The sequence below is a fragment of the Microcebus murinus genome, chromosome 18 (genome assembly GCF_040939455.1).
Source record: "Microcebus murinus isolate Inina chromosome 18, M.murinus_Inina_mat1.0, whole genome shotgun sequence".
NCBI classification, from domain to species: Eukaryota; Metazoa; Chordata; class Mammalia; order Primates; family Cheirogaleidae; genus Microcebus; species Microcebus murinus.
Window position 1 is genome coordinate 15,809,527 of NC_134121.1, and position 10,955 is coordinate 15,820,481.

Consider the following 10,955-nt stretch of genomic DNA (forward strand, 5'->3'; position numbering starts at 1 on the left):
TGGGGGATGGTCATGATGGAGACTCAGACTTTTGGGAGGAGGGGGGGAAATGGGCATTTATTGAAACCTTAAAATCTGTACCCCCATAATATGCTGAAATAAAAAAAAAGAATAAAATCCTGTGATAGTTCAATTTAAGAATTAAATTAATTAATTTAAGAATGTAAGGCATGCAGACCATTTAAAACGTTAGTTCTTAAACTATGTTTTTCTGGGATCAACTGGGGAAGACAAAGGAAATTCTAGCCAGGTCACCAAGACCCTCTTCCCTAGTTCAACTACTCAGCTACACTTCATTTCCTTTACATATTGAGTAATCACGTAGTATGCCATCTCAACAGGAGTTCCCATGGTGAGGAAAAAATCTAGAATAATATTCCAATATAAATATCAATATCTTTGCTAGATACACTATGCAATAATTACAAATGCTGCCATCACAGAGAAAAGAGAATTTTCTTTTGACAAATGACTCTTCCCAGGGCTCCCTTCATGTCTCTGTTCCTCAGGCTGTAGATGAAGGGGTTCAGCATGGGGGTCACCACAGTGTACATCATGGCCATGACAGTCTCCTTCACAGTAGAATTATTTGCCGACGGGCATAAGTAGAGACCAATAACTGTCCCATAGAACAGTGACACCACAGAGAGATGGGAGCCACAGGTGGAGAAGGCCTTACGGATACCCTTAGCAGAAGGGATCTTGAGGATGGAGGAGACAATTCGTGCATAGGACACAATGATGAGTACGAACGGGATGACGAGAATGAGGCCTCCCATGATGAATATCACCAATTCATTAACTCGAGTGTCAGAGCAGGCCAGCTTCAGCAGAGCAGACATATCACAGAAAAAGTGAGGGATCACGTTGTCCGCACAGAAACACAGTCTGGCCATGAGCAGGGTGTGCAACATGGCGTGGAATGTGGTCAGCACCCAGGACAGCACCACCAGGGAGAGACAGAGCTTGGGGCTCATGATGGTGGTGTAGTGCAGGGGGAAACAGATGGCCACATAGCGGTCGTAGGCCATGGCCACCAGGAGGAAGCTCTCCAGGTCTCCAAAAAACAGGAAGAAGTACATTTGAGTCAGGCAGCCTGCGTAAGGAATGGATGGCTCTTGGCTCTGCATGTTCTGCAACAACTTGGGAATGGTCACAGAAGAGAAGCAGAGATCAGAGAAGGACAAGTTGCTGAGAAACAAATACATGGGTGTGTGGAGATGGGTGTCTAGTCGAATGAGGACGATGATGAGGAGGTTCCCCAAGACAGTGGTAAGATACATGGCCAGGAAGAGGGCATAGAACAGGTTTTGCTGCTCTGGTTTGATGGGCAGGCCCAGGAGGAGGAACTCTGAGAAGATAGTTTGATTCCTTCCTGTCATATTCTGTCGCCAGTATCTTCAAGGGAAAATAATAGTGTCCTTTAAAACCTGAATTTAAAAATGAACATATTTTATATGATACCTGGTGTTCTGCAAAAATTGTTTATTTCACAGCCATCACAATAATTATTGCTATATCACAAATGTCTGTAATTAGAATCTCTATAATCAGAAATGACTTATTTTCTTCATTTCTCTTTAACATGTAACAATATTTCATACTTTATAAAATACTTTTATCTACTTACTTCTGAAACACAAAATATGTTGGTTTTCCTCTTACCTGCCTGGCCAGGTAACTTAGTAACTGTAACTGGCTGCTGCTCTGTTGGTATCTTACATGTTTATAATCCTTAGGGCTTTTTCTACACTGTTTTCTCTTATAATTCTACATGTATCCCCAAGAAAAACTTATCTACACCAATGGCTTCAATTACCATGTAAAACTCTGTTCTCTGACCTACAGAACTCTATATCCCAAGTCTCAATAACTGTCTTCCCTTGGATATATCACAGGCATCTTCAGCTCCACAGATGCCAAATGAAACTCAGACCTCACCCTGCTCCTCTTCCCACCCCATCCTCCTCCACTCTCTCATGTTTAGCAACAGGAATCCAAGCTCAAGTCAGAAACCTAAGAGCTTCATTTCATTAATTCATTTCTGTCACCATCAATATCCAGTCTAGGAAGTCCTATAGCTTCTACACTTCATACTCTTTCTAATTCATCCACTGCTCATCCCAACAGCCACTACCCTAGACCAGGCCAACATCTTGTCTTATCTGAACTATTGAGACAACTTCTCAATTCATCTCCCTGCCTCCATTCTTCAGTCCCCTTCTCCTTCAACAAGCTTCATTCACACTGTGGCATTCCATGATCAAAATTTGATCATCATGTCCTGCTCAAAGTCTTCGTGGATTATCATTTCTCTTAAGATGGACCCAATTCCTTTCTAGAACACAAATGATGTTTCATTACCTGACCTGTGCCTACCTCCACAGCCTCATCTAGTCCCGCAATGACTCTGACTCTTACGTCCCTCTCTCCAACAATGCTGGACTTGTAAGTCAAAATTTCTTGCCTCCAGCCTTTCATACTTGCTATTCCTCCTTCCTAACACCTTCTTCCCTCTTCCCCCTCTTCACCTGGCTTACCTCCAATTATCCTTCAGGTATGTTATGTGTCACTGGCCCAGCTAAACACTCCCTGTTTCTGCAGACCAGTCAAAACCTGCTGCTATATTTCCACAGCATCCTGTCCTCATCCAAGAGCACTCATTGCCCTCGATCAGTTGTTCATTGCTGGCTTCCTTATCAGATTATAAACTCCACACAGGAAAGGCCATGACTGCCTTCATGCCCACAGCCGTGCCAGCACCTGGCATGGTGCCTGGGTGTTGCTGATGTTTCATAAGTACTTGTTCGCTGTCTTTCAGGCTGAGACATGCATTCCTCTAACTTTAAAGACAGTAAACTCCCACTAAGAGTAACTACTACTAAATCCCCTTAGAACTAAAACTCATTGGTTTTAACCATTTAGCACTAAATTTTGACTATGACTGACTTCACAGATATAATTTTGTACCCATAAAAAATATCATGGTACTCAAGAGGGGGGGCATGGGCAATATATATAACCTTAACACTTGTAGCCCCATAATACAATAAAAGAAAAAAAATGAAAGAAAAAATCATGGTATTGCAGATATACTACTCTTTTCACTTATGCAGATGACTCAAACTAAACATCCTTCTGCTCAAATCCACATGAAGTCATTGATATTGGTATGGGAAAAAATAAATAGGATGATAATTTTATAAACTTTGGAACAAACAGAAAGAAGGATAATTTCTGCCCTCAAGCCCTTACTTGAGTTCTTCCTCATATATCCATACTCCACGTGACAGTTAATTTTATGTGTCTGCCAGGCACGGTAGCTCACGCCTGTCATCCTAGCACTCTGGGAGGCCGAGGCAGGTGGATTGCTCAAGGTCAGGAGTTCAAAACCAGCCTGAGCAAAAGTGAGACCCCATCTCTACTATAAATAGAAAGAAATTAATTGGCTAACTAATTTTTGAGAAAAAATTAGCTGGGCATGGTGGCATATGTCTGTAGTCCCAGCTACTTGGGAGGCTGAGGCAGAAGGATCGCTTGAGCCCAGGAGTTTGAGGTTGCTGTGAGCCAGGCTGACGCCACGGCACTCACTGTAGCCTGGGCAACAAAGCGAGACTCTGTCTCAAAAAAAAAAAATTTATGTGTCAACTTGGTGAGGCTCTGGTACCAAGTTTTGGTCAAACACCAGTTCTAGATGCAGCTGTGAAGGTATTTTGTACTGTGATTAACATTTATGCCAATACACTTTGTGTAGATTATGTTCTGTAATGTGAGCCTCATTACAGTCCCCTGAAGAAGAAGAAAGAATTATGCCTCCAGGCTGCCTGCAGACTCAAGACTGCAACATCAACCTCTAGCTCTCAGACTTTCTCTGGCTTGCAGACTTTAGGTTTGCCTTTCCTCACAATCTCCTGAGCTAACTTTTTATGCCTCAAACCTGACCAAGAAAGCAGAGAAGGAGAACTAAGAGATGTGGGAAGCTCCTTCACAAAAAAATACATAACTAAGGCCAACTTCTGGGATTTTCACCCTGCTGGTGCCGTTTAATACAGCCTCCGTAACCGTTTTTACACTCAGACATTATGTGCTGGCGTTACAGTGAGAAGAAACAACTAGTGGACATCACGCACCTAGATTCTCAGAATTTTGCTTCCCTAGTAAATGACTGAAGCCCATCTCCGGTGTCAAGAGCATACATAGGAATCACACACCAGGGATATCACACTTGCAGATGCTGCCACGAATGATGAAATGATCTTCACATCTTCCTAACTCATTAAATTGCTAGTTCTCACTCTGGACTGGATGAGAGTCACCCAGGGCAGTGCTTCTGAACTTTGATGTCCATGCAAATCCCCTGGAGGGTCTACAGTTCAGATTCTACTTTTTTTATTTATTTTTTTTCTGAGACAGAGTCTCACTTTGTTGCCCAGGCTACAGTGAGTGCCATGGCGTCAGCCTAGCTCACAGCAACCTCAAACTTCTGGGCTCAAGTGATCCTTCTGCTTCAGCCTCCCAAGTAGCTGGGACTACAGGCATGCGCCACCATGCCCAGCTAATTTTTTCTCTATATATTAATTGGCCAATTAATTTCTTTCTATTTATAGTTGAGACGGGGTCTCACTCTTGCTCAGGCTGGTTTTGAACTCCTGACCTCGAGCAATCCGCCAGCCTCGGCCTCCCAGAGTGCTAGGTACAGGCGTGAGCCACCGCGCTGGCCCAGATTCTACATTTTTAATTAATACCCCTAGCCCATTTTATGATTCGTGGACTGCATGTGAGTGGCAAGGACATATATTGTTTTTAAATTACAGATTATTGTAATCACAGTGCAGATAAAATGTATCATAATTTCTGAGAGGAGGCCTATGCAAAGTTTTTCGAAAGCTTAACAGATAATTTTAAAACAAAACAAGGCTTGAGGTCTACTGCATTAAAGTCTACCTCACAGAGCTGTCATTACACCACAATGATAGGATTTTGTGAGGCTATATAAAGCAGTAAGTAATATTTATGGATGCTTTCATTGACAACAGTTGTAAGGGAAAATAGTAGTCAAAATACTTCTAGAATGTTGGCAAGTCTTAGGAGGTAGAGAGAGGGAGAAGAAGACAGTTATCATCCCTGAAAAACTATTTTAAAAACTATTTTCACACAATCTGAGAAAACATAGCCTTCAGGTTGGAAGGACATGAAGAATCAGCTCATCCCACCTCCTGCTCAACTTACCGAGTGTGTCTGAGGGTAACTCCAGGGCCCTGACGTGAGGTCCTTCTCCCTTTTATTCGTTATAAGCATGTGAAGTAACAGCCTCTGTAGTCGTCACCTGGGACTGGACCACCCCTTCTCATGTCTCCTGTTCTACCCATCCCTGGGCCTAAGGGACCCTGCATCCCAGAGGAATTCAGATATCAGAGTAACTCATTAAAGAAAAACTAATTACCCAGGACTTCTGTAGGATAAATTCTCTCAGACTCCTGCAGCAGTGGCTGATCACACCTGACTATTCTTTGGGGGAAGGTGGGGATAGAGAAAATCTCATGGAAGGATGCTTAATCACTGCCATTGAGGGACTATAGTGTAGGCCTGTGTAACTGGAGCCTACGTTTTGGGAGGTAACGAAGAATCATTGGAGAAGCCATAAAAGTAAGCTGGGACCAGACTGTGAATGTCCTAAAATATCTCAGGAGCATAAAACTTTGCATAAGAAACCATCTGAGGTCCTGAAGCAGACTATCACCATGAAAGATATATGTTTTGTAAAGATTTCCAAGTGGCAGTCTCTTCCTAAAATTCAACTCCTTGTAAAAATACCCCAGAAGAGATAAACATGCCCTAACAAGGATCAGAGTTCTATGACTCAACTATATGCAGATACATGGAAAGGACAGGATCAGAGAAAAGACAAACTCTCCCAGATCATGTTTAGTTCTTCCACAGGGAAAGAAAGAAAGAAAGAAAGAAAGAAAGAAAGAAAGAAAGAAAGAAAGAAAGAAAGAAAGAAAGAAAGAAAGAAAGAAAGAAAGAAAGGAAGGAAGGAAGGAAGGAAGGAAGGAAGGAAGGAAGGAAGGAAGGAAGGAAGGAAGGAAGGAAGGAAGGAAGGAAGGAAGGAAGGAAAGAAAGAAAGAAAACCATATGCCCACCCTGTTCAGTTACTTTTAGCTCCCTCCATCTTTAGGAAAACTTAATAGCACCCACCACCACCATCATCCCAACCACTCTGCATACATGTCAGATTACCTCCTAATGCCATGTTCTTCCTGTCCCTGCAGGAAGTGGATCACAAGGTCATAGTTGACATTCATAATTCCTTCTTCCACCACCCATTCCATTCCCTCCCCTTGCCCCTGGCCATCAGCAGCTGGATGAGGTTCTTCACATAGTGGTGTGATGTAAACTGTCATTCCCAGGGAGTCTGCATCCTCATTAGTCTTGCTTGACTGAGCTGTTATACACTTCATTAACATTTATTATTGGATGCAGAAATATTAAATATTAATACCAGATGGCACCCAAAGAATTCCCTAGGATTTCATACATAGTCCTCCCTGCTCCAGTTGTGTAGTTTAACCACGTTTTCCCTTGGTAATCAGTATCAAGCACCCCAGACAGAATGACTGCATATTGCTAGCATATTGTTTCATGCAATTGGCCAGGTGGTAGTCTCAACTTTCAACTCAATGAAACCATTGTTACATCCCCAGGCAGAAGCACTCTTCCCTTGAGAACTATATGAGACACTGCTTGGATCCCATTTTAAGTTTTCTGGGCCTCACCTCTTATTTCAGCCACACCTGCAGGAACCCGTTTTGCACTGGCTTTGACTAGCTTTAGGAGATGCACTTCGAAGTACCTCACCTCAGCACTGCTGCAGATGCTCCTTGCTTTCTGCTCTGGGATGTGGGGAATCATTAGCACTCATATAAATATTACGGTATATAATTCATTTTGAGTTAATTGTTGTAAAGAGTATTAGGTATAGATTGAAGTTCATGGGGTTTTTTTTCCTGCATATGGAAATCCGATTTTTTTAAGAGCTATTTCTTGAAAGACTATATTCCTTTGTATCTTTGGAAGGTCCAAATCAATGGAAGATACAAAAGTGGATCTATTTCTGGCCTCTGTATGCTGTTCTATACTCTCATATTCTGATGCATTTGGTGGTGTGATACAATAAACATTTTCTCTTGCTCGTGTGAAATCTAGTTGGCACTGGGCTTGGAGGAAGATATGTTTCATGCCACCAGGATGATGGAGGGTCTGACATTTTCAACATAGGGTTTTCAAAGTCGCCTCAGGTTGACATCCAGCTTGAAGAAGATAATGGGTAGATGGTCACATGGAAGAGTTTTATGGACCTGACCTATATGTGACATATATCACTTTGACCTAAATTTCATTTTCTAGAACTCAGCCAAGTAGATAAACTTTGGTACAGGTGTGGAGAGGGTGAGAAATTATTTCTTCCCAGACTACTACACCCAAATGTACACTATAGAATATAAGTATGAGGTTTAGATATACACTTAGATGGTTTGGCCACACTAATGCAGGGAAGGTGCATGAAATAACTACAGAATCCAGAAAGGGGGACTAAGGTCATATAATCAATTGTTCAAACTTGATATATATATTTAAATTTTTTATTTAAAGAAGTTATAGACTCACAGAAGTTTAAAAGGTATTTCTGACAGGTCATTTGTACCTCACCCAGCTTCCTCCAATGATACCATTTTATAACTAGAAGACATTATTAAAACCAGAAAATTGACATTGGCACAATACAATTAACTGGACTACAGACCTTACATGGATTGCACCAGTTTTGGCATGTACTTATTCTGTTTTGTATGCCTTTGTGTGTAGTTGATGACATTTGATTATATGTATGGTTTTGTATAACTGACACCACAATCAAGACACAGAACTTTCCCATCACCACAAAGGAAATCTGTTGTGTTACTTTTTTTTTTTTAATTTTTTTTTTATTTTGGCATATTATGGGGGTACAGATTTTAAGGTTTCAATAAATGCCCATTTCCCCCCCTCCCCCCAAAAGTCTGAGTCTCCATCATGACCATCCCCCAGATGGTGCACATCTCACTCATTATGTATGTATATACCCACCCCCCTCCCTCCTCCCCCCTCCCACCTGCCCAATACCCTATTACTGTAGTACCTATGTGTCCACTTAGGTGCTACTCAGTTAATACCAGTTTTCTGGAGAATATATCTGGTGCTTGTTTTTCCATTCTTGGGATACTGTTGTGTTACTTTTTTATAGTCCAAACTGGAATAGCTTTTGAAACTTAAAGGAGCTTAATAATGGAAGTAGAAGGGCGAACTGGTATATGCGTTCACTGTGAATTTAGCTTGTATGAATGTAATCATAGATGCTCAGAGAATACTGAGAGAGAGAGAAGATGAACCACGAGTATCTCACATGCTGTGCAAGAGTTTAGTGCTTTGAGGTACCTTTTCTTTCTTGTTCCACTGGCCTCTAAATACAGGCACATATTTCATTGGTGCTTATGTTCTACTAGAGAAATACTAGCCGTTTCAAGTACGAAAGAAAAACTAGCTATGTTTGACTTAAGGCTAGACGAAGTGTCATTATATAATGAACCACCTTGCCAAGGATTTTCAAGGTAATTTGAATATATGAAGTTTTTAACCTAATCTGCTGCCTTTAGAGCCTAAACTACACCTAGACTATAACTCAATTCTAAAGTCTGGCCTATCGCCTTAAGACATGGACCCCATCATTTGCTCGCCCAGTATCCACCTTCCCCTTCACATATCCCTCTCATAAGGTATAAGAAACGTGTGCCTATGTAGGAGGAATAAGCTGTGAAGTACATTTTAACAAGAGTAGGCCATAAGTAATTTGTGGAAGTGGGGTTCGAGTTGGGAAAGCTTGATAATACACGAGAGAGGAAACAGTGTGGACATGCTCGGTCTAGGGCAACATGGCATTGTACAAACTGTCTATGTGTAGGCTAGAGTCTAACAAGCTGATGTAACAAAGGCATATGTGACTCAGTCTCCACTCTATGCCCATGAAGGGGCAAATGTGTAGTAATGGGGCCTATCTTGGAGGGAACTCCTGGCAATGACCACAGTACAATGAGGCAGTAAGTAATAGATGACAGTGTGGTGCTCTAAACAAAGTGCTGTAAGAGCATGAAGGAGGGAGTAACTACCTCTTGTGGGGAGTGCTCATCAAAAGCTTCACGAAGAGTCATTTGGTCTACTCCTTAGACGATTTGTGGAGGCCATAAGGTACATCAGAGAACAAACAGTGGAGCCTCTCAAATCTAAAGGTCATTTCTGAAACAGTAAGTGACTCCCCCCACTCCACTCCTTGGCAGAAGGTTGGGATTCATGTAGTTGACTAGTAGACAATTCGGTTTAATTGGCTTTTTGTGCATGTTGGACTTAGAAGGTTGTAGCTAACTGGTGGCAAATGAAGAGTCATATTTAAAGTTTTACATAATTTCATTAGGATTACAGAACATGTAAATAAAACAAATTCTGTAGAAAGGATACTGAACATGGAACCATGTAAGTTGAATCTAAATCCAAGTTTTACCATTTAAGAGCACAGTTCTGTTTGTTTACTTCTCTGAGAATCAGAGGTAAAATAGGAAAAATGGAATAGGGAAAAATATCTACCTTCAAAATGAGATAGAAAAAATATCTACTTCAAAAAATAACCTATACTCTGAAAACTACAAAACATTGTTGAAAGAAAATAAAGCAGACATAAATGAATGTAACAAATTTCATTTTTTGTACCTGTATATGGCTTGGAATACTTAATATTGTTAAGATGGCAATGTACCCCAAATTGATTTACAGATTCAGTGCAATCACATATCAAAATCCCAGATGTTTTTGCAGAAATTGACAAACTGATACTAAAATTTATATGGAAACCCAAGAGACAATCTTGAAAAAATGAACAAAGTTGGAAGACTCACATTTCCTTATTTACAAACTTACTATAAAGCTACAGTAATCAAAACAGTGTGGTGCTGATATCAGGACAGATATATAGACCAATAAAATAGAATTAAGAGACCAGAAATAAGCTGTCATATTTATGGTCTATTGATTTGTAGCAAGGATGTGAAGACAACTGAATGGGAAAAGAGTAGTCTTCTAAGAAAATTGTACTGGGATACCAGATAGAAACTTTAATTCTCTTGCAGCTTTAAGTGGAAGACAAAAAAAATTCAATGAAAATGGGCAGAAGATTTTAACAGACACTTTACAATAAAAAATGGCCAGTAAGTACATGAAAGTTGCTCAACCTTGCTAGCCATCAGAGAGATGCAAATTAAAGCCATAAGGCAGCTAACACTGGGCTTCTCAAAGATTATCTTTTCTCCTCACCTGTGCATTTCTTATTTCCTAATTAAAGGGAGTGATATCTGGACCTTTCTAGGGAATGTAATCTAGCAATGGTTCCTCTGATCCCATGTAAGTTTTCTACTCCCCTGAGCCCCTGACTCCCTCCTCAATATTCTTAGATATCAATGCTAGTACCTCCACCATCATCTTGCCCAAGCTTCAAGGAGACATGTCAGTGGTTTACTAGGACCACCTCCAGGAGTCCCTGCCAGGATGTTAAATCCTGAGTCAAAAAGAAAATGCTCCCATGTCAGTTAACTCTCTTATCCATCCTTACATCCTACCCCACTCCCTTGATGCTCAGGATCCACTCCCACATTTGCTCCTCCATGAACTAGAGGGACTTCTAGTTTCTTCCAAAATGTGTTAGCCAATGAATTAGTTCCCTACTGCTGTTGTAACAAATGACCCCAATCCTAATGGTGTAAAACAACAGAAATTCATTCTTTCATGGCTCTAGGGACCAAAAGTCTGCAATGAGTCTCATTGAGGTAACTTCAATGTGTATCAGGGCTGGTTCTTTCTGGAGACTCCATAGG

At 41.0% G+C, this 10,955-nt stretch overlaps 1 protein-coding gene across 1 annotated transcript; it reads right to left on the reverse strand.

The window, feature by feature from the left end:
* Window positions 1–437: 437 nt before the first annotated feature.
* Window positions 438–1,382, reverse strand: LOC105879215 (olfactory receptor-like protein DTMT). The gene has a single exon (XM_012779298.2). It carries the CDS (start codon window positions 1,380–1,382, stop codon window positions 438–440), a length of 945 nt encoding a protein of 314 aa, XP_012634752.2.
* Window positions 1,383–10,955: the final 9,573 nt, after the last annotated feature.

Bases quoted from the DNA above. Each gene is read 5' to 3' on its own strand.
- LOC105879215 (XM_012779298.2), bottom strand. From the start codon at position 1,382: ATGACAGGAAGGAATCAAACTATCTTCTCAGAGTTCCTCCTCCTGGGC.